The 17,692-nt window shown below is 17.5% G+C and overlaps 4 protein-coding genes across 4 annotated transcripts; 2 read left to right on the top strand and 2 right to left on the bottom strand.

Moving 5' to 3' along the window:
* Window positions 1-503: 503 nt before the first annotated feature.
* On the top strand, window positions 504-8,057 carry PGAL8A_00049500 (Cg2 protein, putative; the record flags this gene model as incomplete). Its single annotated transcript, XM_028674512.1, has 1 exon — window positions 504-8,057. The coding sequence occupies one exon, from the start codon at window positions 504-506 to the stop codon at window positions 8,055-8,057; it is 7,554 nt and encodes a 2,517-aa protein (XP_028530857.1).
* Window positions 8,058-8,411: 354 nt separating this feature from the next.
* GLP3 (Cg6 protein, putative) lies at window positions 8,412-9,299 on the top strand (the record flags this gene model as incomplete). Its single annotated transcript, XM_028674511.1, has 1 exon — window positions 8,412-9,299. The coding sequence occupies one exon, from the start codon at window positions 8,412-8,414 to the stop codon at window positions 9,297-9,299; it is 888 nt and encodes a 295-aa protein (XP_028530856.1).
* A 675-nt stretch (window positions 9,300-9,974) lies between these two features.
* Window positions 9,975-12,815, bottom strand: PGAL8A_00049300 (cg1 protein, putative; the record flags this gene model as incomplete). Its single annotated transcript, XM_028674509.1, has 1 exon — window positions 9,975-12,815. One exon carries the CDS (start codon window positions 12,813-12,815, stop codon window positions 9,975-9,977), a length of 2,841 nt encoding a protein of 946 aa, XP_028530855.1.
* Window positions 12,816-14,424: 1,609 nt separating this feature from the next.
* On the bottom strand, window positions 14,425-17,225 carry CRT (chloroquine resistance transporter, putative; the record flags this gene model as incomplete). Its single annotated transcript, XM_028674508.1, has 14 exons — window positions 14,425-14,504; window positions 14,617-14,671; window positions 14,768-14,812; window positions 14,906-14,998; window positions 15,156-15,212; window positions 15,323-15,373; window positions 15,471-15,553; window positions 15,669-15,744; window positions 15,821-15,892; window positions 15,998-16,130; window positions 16,260-16,353; window positions 16,466-16,544; window positions 16,632-16,900; window positions 17,138-17,225. The coding sequence occupies 14 exons, from the start codon at window positions 17,223-17,225 to the stop codon at window positions 14,425-14,427; spliced, it is 1,275 nt and encodes a 424-aa protein (XP_028530854.1).
* Window positions 17,226-17,692: the final 467 nt, after the last annotated feature.

The raw sequence follows: 17,692 nt of genomic DNA, 5'->3' as shown, positions 1-17,692 counted from the left end.
TTTTTTTTTTTTTTTTTTTTTGTTTTAAAACTAAATAATTTATTATTCATAAAAATTGGAGAAAACTTATTTCTATAATTTTAATTATTTTATTTTTTGAGGAATTATTTTAAAATAATGTAAAAAAAAAAATAAAAAAAGTATATTTAATTTTTTATGAATTTTTATTAATTTTCACTAAAATTTAATAATACTTCGAAATATATGAAAAAAAAAAAAAAAAATAAAATAAAATAACAGAATACATAGTTTGTAATACAATTTAAATTTTAATAAGATAAATGGTTAGAAAAAAAAATATATATATATATATATATATATATTTATTGTAGTGAATGTATACATAATTATATAAAAGTAAGAAGAAAACAAAAAGTTGTTCATTTTAATAGTTGCTTACATGAATAAAAAGAAAATTTTTTTTTTTTTACCGAATTGTTAAAAAGTCAAATATATATATTATATATATATATTTATAAGTAAAAGATAAAAATTAAAAAACGATGTCATTTGAAGAAAATGATGAATATGAGGATTATAAAGATATAAATTATGGTTTGATTTTAAAAAAGATAGTAAAAAGATCCATAAATGATTGGCATTTTTTTTGTGAAAGAGTTCACAATGATAATGGGGAAAATTATGATTATTTAAGAAGTGCATTAATACAATATTGTAGGCATATGAGAGAATGTTTTTTAAAATTACTAGAATTAGATAAATTTAGGGATCACTATAAAGAAATAATTGAAATTATAAAATATATTTTTGAGTTAAAAGAAAATTATCAAGAATTAAAAACAAAATATCAATATGATTTATATTTATGCAAAATAAAAACAATTAGCCTACAATTAAATGAAAACAATATTCTTTGTGCGATGGATTGTTTATCAACTAAAAAATATACTCGCTTTCCCTCATTATTTAAACAAATTTTAAAAAGTCCAACTGATTTTTTCTTACCAGAATTAGATATGCATGAAACACGTATTGTGAAAAAGAGAATTACTGATGAATTTTTAATAAATTATTACATATCTAAGATACCTAAAAAAAAAGTAAATTTTATTTTTTCTAATGGATTAATTGAAATGGATATAATAAATGAAGTGAAAATATTTTTCATAAGTGACTTTTTAAATTGGAAAATTTTAAAAGTAGATATATTATTTTTAAATAATATGAATTTACATCCTTCACATAACTTTAATTTAATTAATATGATAAATTATTCTATTATACAAAAAAAACAACAAAATTTTGATAAAATTATATCAAGGATTAATTTTAAGAAAATGAATAGTCAGGGTAATATTAACATAGAAAATCTCAATAATTTAAATGATGAACAAGTAGAAAATGCAAACCATATAACTTCTAATGAAAATATGGATCATTTTTCTAAAAATATAATTGTAAATCAAGAAGAAGGAGAACAACAAAAGAAAGATAAACATAACATAATAACCAAACAAATAGGAGATGAAGAATCTGAAAGAGAAGATAAACACAAAAATGAAGGAAATGAATATGAAGATGAAGAAGAACAAGAACAAGAAGAAAATGAGGTTGACGAAGATGAAGAAGATGATGATGATGATTACGATGATGATAAAGAGACCAAATACGAATTTGATTTCGAATTTGATGAAAATGAAATATTTGATAAAAACACTAAAAAAGATATTAGTACTAAGAATATAAACGTAATTGAAAATTATTATATAAAAGAAAGTAATAAAGGGAATTATAAGGATGAATTAATGATACATGATATTCTTTATGAAATATATAGAATTTGTCATTTTTATTGTAGTAAGCAAATTTTAGAGTTTATTAAAGGATGCATAAATAATTATAATTCATTTAATTATAATAAAAAAAAATTTCAAATATATAAGCTATTTAAAAATAAGAAAATAGAATTTATTCCTTCATGTTCTCATTATAATTTAAATGATGACACCTCTTTACTTAATTTAGACATCCATTTATATGATTTTGAATTAACTAAACAAATCTACAATTTTTTTGAAAAAGTGCCATTAATTAATAAAAATAGTCAAAAAAAAGTTATTTTAAAATTTGTTTTGAATAGTGTAAATGGAAATATAAAAGTATTTCTATGGCCCTTTAGTTATTTTAAAAAAAAAGAAAATTATCATTTTGATAATCTTCTATCGTATTATGAATTTTGTTTTTGTATTTTTTTAAGAGAAAAAATCAAAAAGATTTTTGTGTATAATCCTCTATATATTCACATAGAAAATTGGTTAGTAAAAGTCACACATTGCATTTCATATTTTCTTTTTTCTATTCTAAAAATATTTTGTACAAATTATAATTTAAACAATTTTTTCTCTGCTTATGAAAATCTAAATATAACGGATTATTTGAAAAGTAGTGAAAATTCTTTTGAAAATAATATAACTAATATTCATGAATTAGTATTGGATTACTTTTTTGATATATATTATATTAAAGATGAATTAAAATGTATTGATGAAAATAAAATGGAAGAGTATAAAAAAGATGATGTCAATCTAAAATTTGATAATTCTAAAGAAGTGACAAATGAAGAAGTTATTAATCAGAAAATTATAAATAAATACAATGAAAATAACAAAAACAACAAAACGAATAATAATATTGATGATAATTATGTAGATATTAAAAGTAAATTAAAAATAATAAAAGTGAAAAAACCAAATGGAAAGTTTTACATTTTAAGATACACATTTTATGAACAAAAAATCGATTTATTCATAAATATGCAAAATGAAAAATTTATTTTTAAGTGTCATTGGGATAACACATTTATAAATATTATTAGCCTAAATTATAATTTAAAATTAATTATATATATAATTTATTTATTAAAGTATTTTTCTTTATTTATATACTTTTATAATTCTTTAAAAAAACGTTTTATTAATATAAATCCAGGAAAATTCTTTGATTTTCATTTCAAGAAAAAAGATTTTTATCCATCTTTCTTTTTTCACAAATTAAAATTATATGATTTTTTGAAAAAATATGATTATTCTTCAAATATTATCTTAACGAAATTTCTAGAACAATTTTTTTCACTTATTGATTTTTATTTTTATTTGTATGCAGAAGGAAATGTAAAATATAATAATAATGAAGAACTTGAAAAAAATCTGAAGAATTTGATAAAAAAAGATCATTTAAAAAGTTATAATAAAAAACAATATCAAAATAACTATTATAGTATTTATAATAATATAACCAAAAACAACAACGAATGTGACAATGATAAAAATATTAAAGATAACATTAATAATGGTAGTATTGATGAGAGAATACAGAGTAATGTTGATTATTGTGTAAATAATAATGAAAATAATAACGGAAGTATCAGTTTTATGAATATTAAAGCAATTTCAGAGAATGATAATGAATGTAAAAAAAAATCAAATCATAGAAATAACTTTTTTTCTATTTTTTATTATACTATTTATATTAATAATAACACACCATTATTATTATGCATGTTATTGGAAAAAAATTATATATTTGCTACTTACATAATTTTATCTTTTGAAAATAACAATAAAGTTTCAAAAAAAGAAAATGAAATAAACTACGAAAGAAAAAATAAAAAAAACTTTTTTCTAATTCCATTGATTCATAAAAAGTATTCTTTGAATAAAAAACTTGATATCTATTTTGACAGTATAAGAGATTTAATAAATAATTTTTTAAATATGTTTATTATTTTATATAATATTTCAAAAGTAAATTTTTATTGTCAATCTATTTTCAGCTTTTTTAACATTGTTGAAGATAGTATAAAAGAAAAAAAAGAAGATGTTGAACACAGCATGTTTGATTTTAATAATGATGTGTATTATAATAATTTTAAATCAATGAAAAATAAAAATGCATTAGACTTGCAATATTTTATAAGTAAATATAATTTGAATCATGAAAATGATATAAATTTCGAATATTCAAATGATTACATAGATAATTACATCTTAGATTTACATTGCTCATTAGATGAATATTTTATAAATAATGAATATGTAAACAAACAGAGAAAAGATACATCCTTTTTAATCAAAATTCATAAATGTGGATCATTATTTTTCAAAATTCCTATTAAAGAAAAAACATATATTAAAATAAATAATTTTGATATTAATGAAAACAGTGAATTACAACTTTTTTGTGGTAATATAGTTGTAAATATGAGATTAGAAAAAAGAAAAAAGAATAACAACAATATAAAACAGACGGATTGTAATTATATAGAGGATAATAGTCAGAATAAATTAAATTTTCAAAATGAATCAAAATTTCAAGAGGAAAAACATGAATGGATTTTATTAAAAAAAATTTATGTAGTTGTAAAAGATGAATTTTCATCAATAAATATATTAAATATATTTTCAGTTATTATTAAAACTTTTTTAATTTTAAGTTTTTCCAATGAACTCTATTATGCAGAAAAAATTTTCTCAAATTATACAATTACTAATTGTCATTTATCAAATATTCACGTTTTGTATTTCTGTAACTACAATAAAGATATTACATGTTCTGTTGATTTAAACATCTTAAATAATAATCTTATTTTAAATGAAGAGAAAGAAAAATATGGTTACAATTATGAAAAAGGAAATTCAAACGTTGCTCACATAAAAGAATTCTCAACTTATAATGATAAAAAAAATGTGACCCTTACAAACCATATTAACATAAATGAGCCAAATTATTTTAATTATTTAAATTATGAAGACCTCTTAAAAAATTTATTATTTATAGATATTACATTTAATTGTTCTATTGATTGTATAAATAAAATATTTTTAACTGAAAAAAAAAATTTTTATATTTATTTAAAAAAAAATAGAAGCATTTTCAATACCTTAAAATTTATTTGTTTAACATTTGAATTCCATCATTCATTTTATATTCTTATTAACAAAACAAATGATCATTTAAACAAAATTAATTTTTTAAACCAAGTTAATCAAAATATATTTTTCGATTTTCATTATGAAAATATTTTAACTGTTAATTTAAAATTTAATCCTATAAAAATTGATAACGATATTTTATCTTTTTATATTATTATTGACCCTGAATTTTTTTCAAAAGTTATTATTATTCCTTATTTTAATGATTCAGATAAGAATGAAAAGAACAAAGCTTGTATAAATAAGTTTTTTAAAAGAGAAAAAGTTTTAGAAATATTTGAAAATTACTTTTCAAAATTAAGAATAAATAACAATCAAAAAGATGAATTTGAAGAAGAAAATAAAATAGATGTAAATAAATTACACAACATTTTTATTCCCCCAAGAAATAATATTAAGTATAATTTAAATAAAGATAATGATTATAAAAATTTAAAAGATAGTATGAAGGTTGAAAATAATGATATGAACGATATAAGTAATAATACAAACAATATAATTGATAATAAAAATACCCTAAATAATTTAAATAATGATATAAAAAATTTAAATAATAATTTAAATGATATGAATGTTAATATAAATTATTCACTTAATACTTTTCATAATAATATTATAATTGATAACTTAGATGAAGAAGATATTTTTATCTATTTATTTTTAAACTTTTGTAATTTAATAAATTTAAAGGGGGATAAATATAAATTTTGTAATTTAATAGATAATGAAGATAAATCTTATTTCATTAATGACAATATAAATTTTAATGAAAATATTGATGAAAAAAAACTCTTTGAAAATGAATTGAAAATATTTGAAGAATATGACATGTTTATATCAAATATAAAATACATATTAAAAATAAAAAACAAGATAATATTATCCGAAATTAATTTTTTTCCTCCATTGTTTTTTGATGCAACACTTTGTCCTTTTATTGAATTTTTAAGAACATTAAAAGTTTGGTTAATTTTAATAGAACAATTAAAAGTTCACTATACAAATATTACTTTAAAAAATGATTTTGAAATAAATAACGTTTTTCAATATATAACAGCATTAAAAAAAAAAGAAAATGAACTAGATAAAAATGAAAATGAAATAAAAGAAATAAATAATTGTGAAAGTAAGGGAGAATTAAATATTCAAAATGAAAATGAACAATTGAGAAATGATGATGATGATAATAAAAAAAATGAATGTATTTTTATACATATATTCTGGTTTATATATAATATAAAGACATTATATTTAGATGAAATAAGAAATAATGAAAATCAAAAATCATATAAAAGGAATTATGAAACGTTATTATCATATAATAAAGAATACTGGTCATGTAGCCAGAATGATAATAATTTCTCTATAGAAGGAGAAAAAGATGAAATAAAAAGTTTACAACATAAAAAATTAAAAATAAAAGAAGAAATAGATGTAAATAATAATAATGAAATAAAAACTGATAAAATGGAAAATAATGAAAAAAGCAAAAATGTAGAAAAATGCGAAAATATAAAAATTTTAAAAGAAAAAAAATATAGCAATATATCTGATTTATTAAAGAATAAATTAGATATTAAAGAAATAGATACAAACAAATTAAAATATTTAATAAATGCATATTCTTACAATAGCGAGATTTTTTTGAAAATTGACGATGAGAAAAAAAATTTTAAAGAAAAATATTTTATAGAAAAAACGTATTATTTGAGAATTTTAAAATTAAAAAACATGGATGATTTAAAATCATGCTATAAAAGTTTTAAGAAGAAAAAATATTTTCTTAATAAATATTTTATAGGTGAAAATTTAAATGATAATAAAATAGAATTTTGTGATGAGAATATTAATAATAACATAACTTCAGAAAATGAAATTTCATTAATTAAAGAAAATAATGACGCTAATGTAACAAATATTAATGAACATAATACTTATTTTAATAATAACTTGAATATTTTAAAAAAAAACACAAATAACGTAGAATGCATAGATAACAATAAAGAAAACATAGAATTAAGCAATTTTAATAAACTTTCAAATTTATCTAAGAATATAAATGAAAATTGTATACGTTATTTATCACATTCGATTAGTATATATTTTGAAAATGTTGGGGAAAATGTCGATGAAGATGAATGTTGGTTTTATTGTAATACGTCTAACAGAAGTAATAATAATAATTATATAGAAGATAAGAATAAAAGATTTATTTTATATGAGGATAATATTTTAAAAGAAAATTCAAAAATAAATTGTTCACTTAATATAATTTACAAATATATAAGAATATGGTTATTAAAAATGAGTTATAATAGTATTTTTTTTTTTTTTATTTTAATTAATAAAATAATACATGATAAAAATAATTTATGTGAAATTTCTTCATTAGTTTTTAATTGTGTTTTATCTTACAATGAGCATTTATATTTTTGGATTTCAAAAAATGCGGAGATCCCATCAATGCCATTTATTGAAGCTGATTTCACGATTGAGAATTATGATGAAAATTTAAAAGATAACAAACAAAAAAAAAATTTTAAAAATAACAGTAAATTTATTGAAATATTTACTCCATTTTCTATGGATAAAAAGGAAATAAGTTATATGGTTTTAGAAAGTAACGAAGAATTACTTAAACTAAAAGGGGATCAAAATACAGAAATAATACACAATAATAGCTACACCAATAATTTAAATACTTTAAATAATTCAAATAATATAAATGTAATAAATGACACAAATAATAATATATATACATTTCATAATAAAAAAATAAATATAAATTATAAGATATGGAGATTTATGCCATGCCCATTTAAAAACACTTACAATGAGAAATTAAATATTTTAAGCAAAGAAAATGATTCTATTTTATTATCTATTAAAATATCCTCATTACCAATCAAAAATTTAAAAGATGTTTATATAAATAATGATTCATTTATTAAATTTCTTGTTGCAAATAAAATTGATTTAAATATAGCTCACCAAAGAGTTATGAAAATTTTACAAAAATATAATTTAGTACCTAACTATTCTTTAGTTACCTGTCAAACCATCCTACATATTTCAACATTTGAATTATTACTAAAAAATAGTTAATGCAGCATAAAAAAAGATGATAAAAAAAAAAAAAAAATCCTATGCTATAATTAAACATAAGAATGTAAATTTTCTTAATATAATTATTTTAATATATTAATGAATATAAATTATAAAACAAGAAAAAAAAAGTTTTTATGGTAAATGAAAATTTTTTTTGTGTAAATTGTTTTTTTTATATTTTAAATAATGCAATAAATTAAAATTTTATGAAAAAAAAATATTTGTGAAAGTTTACCTTAATTTTAATATAAACATTTCCGAATTTTAAAAAATTTTATTTTACATAATTTAATGTGCTAATAGTTATATGTAAAATTATTTAATTTCACATTTAAAGAATAAAAAAAAAAAATGAATAGATATAAGAAAGCAACAAATATTATTTATTTGTATAGTGTATATAACATTTATTCAAATTGTATGGATCATATTTCAGAAAATATCTTTCAACTAAAAATATCTACAAAATTACAAAATGTAATGACATTCTGTGAAAATAGAAATAACAAAAATAATATAAAATATGAAAAATCTTCTGATACTATTTTGAAAATTTTTGAAAACGAGAAAAAAAAAAATAGTATTACTCCAAAAGAAATTCAAAAAAAAAAATTTATTGATAATTTAAATTATAAAAATGTTCTAAATAATGAAAACTCTCTTACAAATGAAAAAGGGGAGAATGAAAAAAATAGTAATTATGAAGATAACTTCGTAAGTAATGAAAAAGATTATTTCAATACTATTAATAAAAGTAATAAACTTTTTAATGAGACAAAATCAAACGAAAAAAACGAAGAAAAAACAATGAATAACAATAAAAATGATGATAAAATTAACAATTATGAATCATATGACACTGAAAAAAATAATAAAGAAGAAGGTGGAGATATAAATACTATGAATAAATCTGAAGATGAATTGAATGAAGACATGATTAATTTAATTGAGAATATATTAAAAAAACATAACATAGTTTTGTTCATGAAGGGTACAGCTTTAAATCCCTTTTGTAAATATAGCAAGCAAGCTATACATATATTAAAATTAAATAAAGTTAAAGAAATTCACACTGTAAATATTTTAGATAACGAAAAATTAAGAAATTCCTTAAAAATTTATTCTAAGTGGCCTACATTTCCGCAATTGTATATCAATAGCAAATTTATAGGAGGAATAGATAAAGTTCAAGAGTTGCATGATAGTAATAAATTAAAAGAATTAATAGAAAATTCGTAAGTGGTTATAAAAATTGAAATGAAGTAAATATAATTATGCTTCCTATAATTATGGTTATTTATATTGAAGAAATGTGCGCAACATAAGGAAAAATATATGTAAATATACATCTGAACTGCAAAGGATAATATACAATGCTGAAGTATATAATTTTGATTTGGGTTTTTAAATTTTAACATATTGAACATAATTTTTTTTTTTTTTAAATAAAATTAACGTATAGAAAAATTTATTTTTCATTTTAATTATTAAACACGAAAGTATTCAATAATACAATTTTGTTGAAAATAAAAAAAAAAAATACAAATTTAAAAAGATATGATACTATCAAATTTTGTTAGTATTATTTCTTATTTAAAATATAAAAGAAAAAATTTAAAAAAATAAATATATAAAATTACATATTTACTAAATCAATTTAAAAAAAAATTTTTTTTAATTATTTTTTATATTGTTATATTTTATAATTTCTTGTATAATATAATAAAAACATATATTTATATTTATTTTTATTTTACTTTATGTTTTTTTTTTTTTTTTATTTTTATTCTTTTTTTTTTTTTTGTTTACTACAAATTTTAATATATATATAAATTAAAATTAATAAATATATTTTTGGTTTGATTATTCATTTCATTTTTTTTATCATTAATGTTTTAAAAATAAGTGTACATATCAATAAACTAAATTGAAGAAGTCATAAGGAAAAAGTTTCCATAAAATATGATTTTTTTTAGGAATATAAAAATGAAAAAAGTCATTATATTTTTCAAAAAATTGTGACAAATATTCACTATATATCATTTTATCACTATAAACTAAACTTGATTCTGGCACATAAGCAAAATGAAAATTCTCATCATATATTTCGTTTGAATTAATAAAATCAAATGTCTTTTTGTTAATACCATTTTTTATGAAATTTTTATTGAAATAATTTTTTTTTGAATGGGTCATGTAATTTTGTTCATAATTTTTATCTTTTTTTTTATTTATTAAAAGAAGATAATGAACAGTATTTTTAAATTCAGCTGGATATTCAGAATAAATATTTTTTTTCCACTCATTAGGTGCATAACACACAAAATCCCAACTAACCACAGTAGCATGATAATTCCAATATTTATGCTTAACAACATTTCCAATATGAAATAATGGACTACTTTTATAAACTCTTTTTCTTAAATAATTTCCTAAACCAAAATCATGTTTTTGACCGAATTCTATTTTTTTTTCTTTTGGTAAAGCTTCTAAATAAACCAAATCTTTATTTTTAAAGATTTTATATTTTAATGCATTAAATTCATACAAATGAAATTTATCTTCATTACTAATATAATTATCTCTTAAAACATTCTCATTTGTAAAGGTATTATCTGAATTGCTATTCTCAATAAAATTTTCATATTTTCTTATTTCTTCTATATTATTTTTATATATATTTTCATATTCATACTTATTTTGGGAATTGTTTTGCAACTGGGAACTAGCTGCATAAACGTTTTTGAAACATTTGATAACTTCGTTTTTTGATGGTACTGCAGTGTGTAGGGTTGGATGTGCACACATAAAAGGAGAAGATATATGAACATAATAATGACATTCAGTTGACTGAAATACATTGATAATTTTTGTTTGAACTTCGTTTTTAAAATGTAGTGAGCAATCAAAGTAAATTGTTGTTATGTAATCATAAACTTCATCTAAAGAGTCTTTACATTTTTCTCCTTTTAAATCAATTGCTAAAGCTTTATAAAAATTTTCATTTCCATACTTTAATATTTCCATTGGTTTATCAATAATATATGAACTTACATATGGAATACTATTTGAATCCAGTGGAGAGTATGATAATAGATAAGTATAAAAGAAAGGAGGATAAGAATTATGAAAATTTGAAGGATTAGAAGAGGAAAATGAAGTAGAGGAAGGTGAATAATCAGATGTGAAAGTACTAGTATAACCAAAAGTAGAAAGAGGAGTGTACTTGGAATTCGAAACAGAGTTAACTGCAGAAGATGAAAGTGATGTAAATAAAGAATTAGGATTTGTAAATTTATTTTTTACTTTAAAATAATTTTCAGTATCTTTTTTCTTTATATAATCACTTTTTAAAACAGGAAAAGAATCATATGTTTTTTCATAAAATGGTTTTCCCTCATTAACAGAAACATATGAAGAACCCAATAAAACAATGGGATATTTTGCTTTTCCATAGCTATCTTTTTTATATTTAATAACACTGTATGGTAAGCAAATTTCGTATATATATTCATCATTTTTACTAAAATTATAGCATTTATTCATTAAGTTTTTTAATAGATAATGATTTGGAGGATTTGTTTGATCTGTATAATCACAAAACATATATGCACTTAAAGTAATTCGGTATAAATAATTTACATTTGTATAATAAGAATTTAAGATTTCATTTAATTTATCTTTTAATGAATTATAATAACTATCACTATAAGTATACAAAGAAAATGTTTTGAAAAAATGAATATTATTATATTTTAATTTTTTAATTATAATATTATGAAATCTCGTTAAATTCATATTTAAACGCTCATATATTTCAAAAATTAAAGGATAGTATATATTATATAACCTTTCAAAACTATTAATTCTTAAATTGTTATTACCACATAGAAATAATACTTCGAAGAAATATTTTCCATCACTATAATATTGTACAACAGTATTATTTGTAAATAATAAATCTTTTCCATTTAGATAATTAGATATAGATACATGTTTTTTGTGATAATTAGAATACCTATTTGTGATAAAAGTTATTGATTTATTTAAACATATTTTTAATATATCACCATTAGAAAATACATCAATACACATATCACTTAAGGTTAGCATTTTTCCTTTTATAATATGATTTTTTAGTGTGACTTGATCGTTAATTTTATCATATATTCTATTTTTATGATATGCATTAAATTTACGTTTATAAAAAATATAATCATATATTTTTTTAAAATTACAATTGAAAATATTATTTAATTCTTCATTTTCATTACTTCTACCATTTTCATACAAATCAGATTCTTTATTTTCATTTTTTGCAATTTTTTTTATTTTCCTGTTTACGTTTCTCTTTTTTTTATGGATAATATTTTTTTCATCTTTTTTATAATAATTTCTTTTAATTTCATTATTTTTTGAGTTTTCATCACTTAAGGATAATTTGTAATTAATTTTGTCTACATAATTTAAGAGATAATTTTTATTTAATTTTTCTTCAACGTAATTATTAATGTCATTATTATCTATATTTTTAAATAAATCATATTTCTCACAATAATCTACATAATTATCATCTTTTTTGTTTAATATACAAAGAAAAGAATCTTTTCCTATTGTAACGTTAGTATATTTTAATGATTTATCATAATTTATTAATGCACTAGGTATACTGTAGTCTAACTGTATTTGATATTTAGTATTTAAAAAACATATGCAAATTAATATATTTGCAATTAATATAAGAAAACGAAGCATCTTTCTTTTATATTTTTCATTATAAATTATTTTAAATTTTATAAATTAAAATATTAAGATTCCGATTAATATAAAGGTTATAAATTATAAAAAAAAAAAAAAAAATGAACATTAAAAAAAGAAAAATGGTATTTTTTTTTTTTTTAAATCATTTTTGCATTAATAAAGTGTATTATAGAAAAAAAAAAAAAAAAAAAAAAAAAAAAAAATTAATAAAAACTTAAGGGTTGCTGTTACATTTTTTTTTTTTATTACATTGTAATTATTTTTTATTTTTTTGTATTTTTTTTTTTTTTTATTAATTATTCTGTTGAAAATTTATTTTTAGTTTTATTTTATTTTTTTAAATTATATATTTTCTTTAATGTTAAAAATTTTTATTTAATCTTTATATTATATTATTTTTTTCATTTTTTATTTATTTTTATTTTCATTTTTAGTTATGTTTACTATATTTACAGTATGTTTGAGAATATATTTTTAGATACTATATTTTATAAATAAATTAATTTGAAATAAATATTTTTATTGTAAAGAATATATAAATTAACCTTTTTAATATAATTAGTTATATTGATAAAAAAAATAATAAAGAATTAATATTTCTTTCTTATTTTTATGTGAATATTTTTCTTTTTATTACGTTTTATATTCCTTCTACAATATATTTAAAGGACATATACTATATTATTTCGTTCTTATTATTATGTGTATATATAATGTCTTTAGTTGGATATTTTAAAGTATTGAATTATTACATTTTTTAATGTATTTATTATATTTACTTTTTAATTTATCTTCAAAAAATTTATAATATATCCAATATAATTTTATGTTTTTTTATATAATTTTTTTTATATTATTTAAATAAACAAAAAATATAATGTTGTATAATTCATTAAAAAAATGATGAGAATATATATTAGAAGAAAAAAGAAAAGAGATAAAAAAAAAATTAGAAATTTGAAATATATGGCGAAAGATATTTCAAATTTCATAACAAAATTTATGCTTTTTTTTAATTAGAAGATAAAATCTTGATTATATTTTATTAAAATGGAAAATAAATATAATTGTAATCACTTCTAAACATAATAATAAAGAAAATAAAGTGATAAAAAAGAACAATTAAAAAAATAATTATTTTATTTATTTTATTTAATTGTTTTTATCATAAAAAAAAAAAAAAAAAGTAACAAAAATTTTGTTTTTTTTTCTTATTTCTTTTCTTTTATAAAATGTTTCTAATTACAAAATCTTTGGTAATCTGATTTTTAATGAATAATACAACAGTAATAATATATGAAAGCTTTATTTATTGAAATAAAATATTACCCATAATAAATAAAAAATAATGAATTAAAATATATATTTTTGGTTAAGAAAAAAAAAAAAAAAAAAAAAAAAATTAGAAATACTAAAAAAGTGCAAAGTTCATATAACAATATAAAATGTATAAAATCAAAGGATAAATGTTGTGTTAATGTGAATTAAAAAATTGTAAAATTAAAGAGATTAGTAATAAAAGAAAGCGAAAAATCTAAAACAGGATACAATCTTATAAAAAAAAACTTTGTTTTAATGAAATAAAATTTGTTTTTAGAAAAATTTATGATGTCAACACTGATTCTTCATCAGTCATTTGTTCATCTGAATTTTCTTCATAATTATCTTCCCGTATTTTTTTACCTATAATTTAAATAAGTAAATGCAATGCAAAAAAATGTAAAAATAATAAAAAAAATCATCGATATATATTTATAAAAATATATATATATAAATATAACTAAAAATAACTAACGTTCTAAAATGATGTTTCCAGCACGATAAACTATTGACCCCAAGAGGTATCCAAACTATAGAAAAAAAGTTAATAAATTTTTTTTTTTTTATTATATATATATATATATATATATATATGTATATGAATATTTCTTTATAATTTTCTTTACCAGAGTTACGAAATCTAAAATTCGTGGTTTTCTCATAACATCTCCCTATAAAAAAATTTTAAAAAAAGTTCATTTATAATAATATTATTAATATAAATATTAAGAATATATATTAGATAATTCAAAATAATAAATTACAGCTATAAATTTAAAATAATAAGCTATTGCTATTGCTGGTCCCTGTATACAACTAACAATAGTATATGTCATTGTTGAAAATTTATCTATTATCTACAAAAAAAAAAAATAAAAAAAAAATAAATAACATTTTATTTACGCAAAATTCAAAAAAAAAAAAAATAAAAAAATATAAGATAAATTTTTATAAAATAAATTCTTATTTTATGTTTCTTTTATAATTCTTTTTTTTTGTTTGTTTATTTCTTACATAACTAGAAACTAAGTTATCACAAATATTAAAAAAAGAATATGTTATAAATGTTTTCTAAAAGAAAGAAAAAAAAAAAAAAAAAAAAAACAGTAATAAAAAGTATTATTATTTTTATATTTAATTAATTTTCCTTTATTTATAATATATTTTTTTATATTTCTTACCCATGCCCCTTCACAATCATCGCACATTTTGGTCATACCAGGACCACAATTCTAAATGGTAAAATGACGTATAAATTCATTTTTAAGTATAAAATATAAAAATAATAAAAAAGGATACTTATAAAGTTTATATTAATTTGTAGACTACCTCAATAATAGTATTTTTTCCCAAAAATAAACAAGAAAAACCATTTTTGATATTTATAAGAATTTCCGAAAAGGGAAGTTGAACTGTAATTGCAAAAAAAAAAAAAAAAATAAAATAAATAATAAAATTAAATATAATGAAGAAAAAATTATAATTTATTTATATTAAATATAAAAATTCTATATAATTAATTCTAACGTTGTTTCAAAAATGGAAGTGTATAGACTGGCAAAATTAGACAAGAGGTAAATAATTGAAATAAAGATATCATTGCCTATATAAAAATATAAATTTATTAAATTAATAAATTAAAATTATATATATATATATTTATATATATATATTATAACATTCAATTTTAGAATATTTATCTTATATTTTTTAAAAACGATTTCTCTAGTCATGTTTGAGAAACATAATGGCTAAAAAAAAAAAAAAAAAAAAAAAAAAAAAAAAATTAATATATCATAATGAAAAATTTAATTATTTTTAATAAGGAAAAAAATGTAAATAAATAATAATATTACAATTAGGGCACTTATGAAAATTAAATTAAATATTATTGAGTTTTCTTCTTGTATTTCCATTGACATTTTCATCTCTACTATTGCTATAGTTGCAACAATTATAAATGCTCCTAAGTAATTAAATAAATGATATCTTAAAAAAAAAAAAAAAAAATATATATATGTATATAAATATATATATGTATATAAATATATATATGTATATAAATATATATTTGTATATATATATATATTCATGTATATATTTTTGTAATATTCTTACCTATATCTTAAAATTAAAAAACAAAAAAACATATTTATTGGTATGCTCAATTGTAAAGCAAACGACTGAATATTTCCTGTAGTTTTTGTAAGTCCTTAAAAAAAAAAAGAATTAAAAAGAAAAAAAAAAAAAAAAAATTATTAAAATTAAATTTATTTCAAATATTTATTAATAAAAATAAAATTTCTTATTTAAATATATTTTACCTATAAAAGAAATAATTACTGTAGATGCATCTAATAGGGATATAAATAAATAATAGAATATAGGTTCTTTTCTTCTTTTCTATAATGATAGAATAATATATATATCATTAAAAAATACTATCTTTCTTATTTGTTAATTTATTATTATATATTTTAATTATTTTACCTTTGAATTATTGTTGTAGTTACTGAAAAAAAAATAAACCAAAAACAAAACAAAAATACAAATAGTATTATGTATTTCCGAAGTTACAAAACTATAATTACCAATCTTATTCATTGTTCTTTTTGCAAAAACTTTATTCATTACACAAACGCTTAAATATAAAAGGCTTAACAAATAAATAAATATATTGCTCTTGATTTCATAAAATATGAACTTCCCCCAATTTATAAGTGTTCTTAGAAAGGAAATTCTATTACGTTGAATTTCATCTAAAGTGATAAAAAAGAAAATATTATTTTTTAAAATATATATAGTCTACTATTTATTTAGGTATTTCTTATATTCTCTTAATGTTTATTTTTTTCAAAAAAACAAATAATACTTTGCGTAACTAATAATACTGGATTAATTATTTTATATTATTTTTTTTAATTATAGATATTGATATTTAATATATTAGCTTCTTTTATTTTGTTGTCCTTTATTTTAATTTTTTTTTTTATTACTTCTATCTTCTAATAAGGTATCTAATTCTTTGTAATGTTCATCCATTTTGCTAAGATTATTTTGGCTATTTTTCGTATTAACAGTCATTTTATTAATATTTTAATTAAAAAAAAAAATGTTAAGACGAATATACAATTATATATTATCTAAAAAAAAGAAAATTAAAATAAAGCAATTGAAGATAAAATTCTACAGAACAAATAACAAATAATAAAAATTAATAAATATAATGTGAATATATTTAAATTCATTTAACCACTAGTCATAATGAAAAAAATTTATTAATAATACATCATATATTTAGTATAGTTATACAAATCTTTTATTAATATAGTTTATACAAATATATATTTAGTAAGAATTATTTAAGAATATATATAAATGTATATATTTAATTTTCTAATATATATATATATGAATATATAAATTATTCTAATATTTAATAATTTAGAAAGTATTGCAATATATTTAATAATACAAAAAGGGTTTAAAATAATAGAAAGAAAAAAAATAAAATAAGAAATAAAACTAAAGATCAAAATTGTAAAAATTAA

This window comes from Plasmodium gallinaceum, assembly GCF_900005855.1.
Source record: "Plasmodium gallinaceum strain 8A genome assembly, contig: PGAL8A_v1_32, whole genome shotgun sequence".
Classification (NCBI taxonomy): domain Eukaryota; phylum Apicomplexa; class Aconoidasida; order Haemosporida; family Plasmodiidae; genus Plasmodium; species Plasmodium gallinaceum.
The sequence above is the reverse complement of the archived record's forward strand: the minus strand, read 5'-3'. Positions and strand labels throughout refer to the sequence as shown.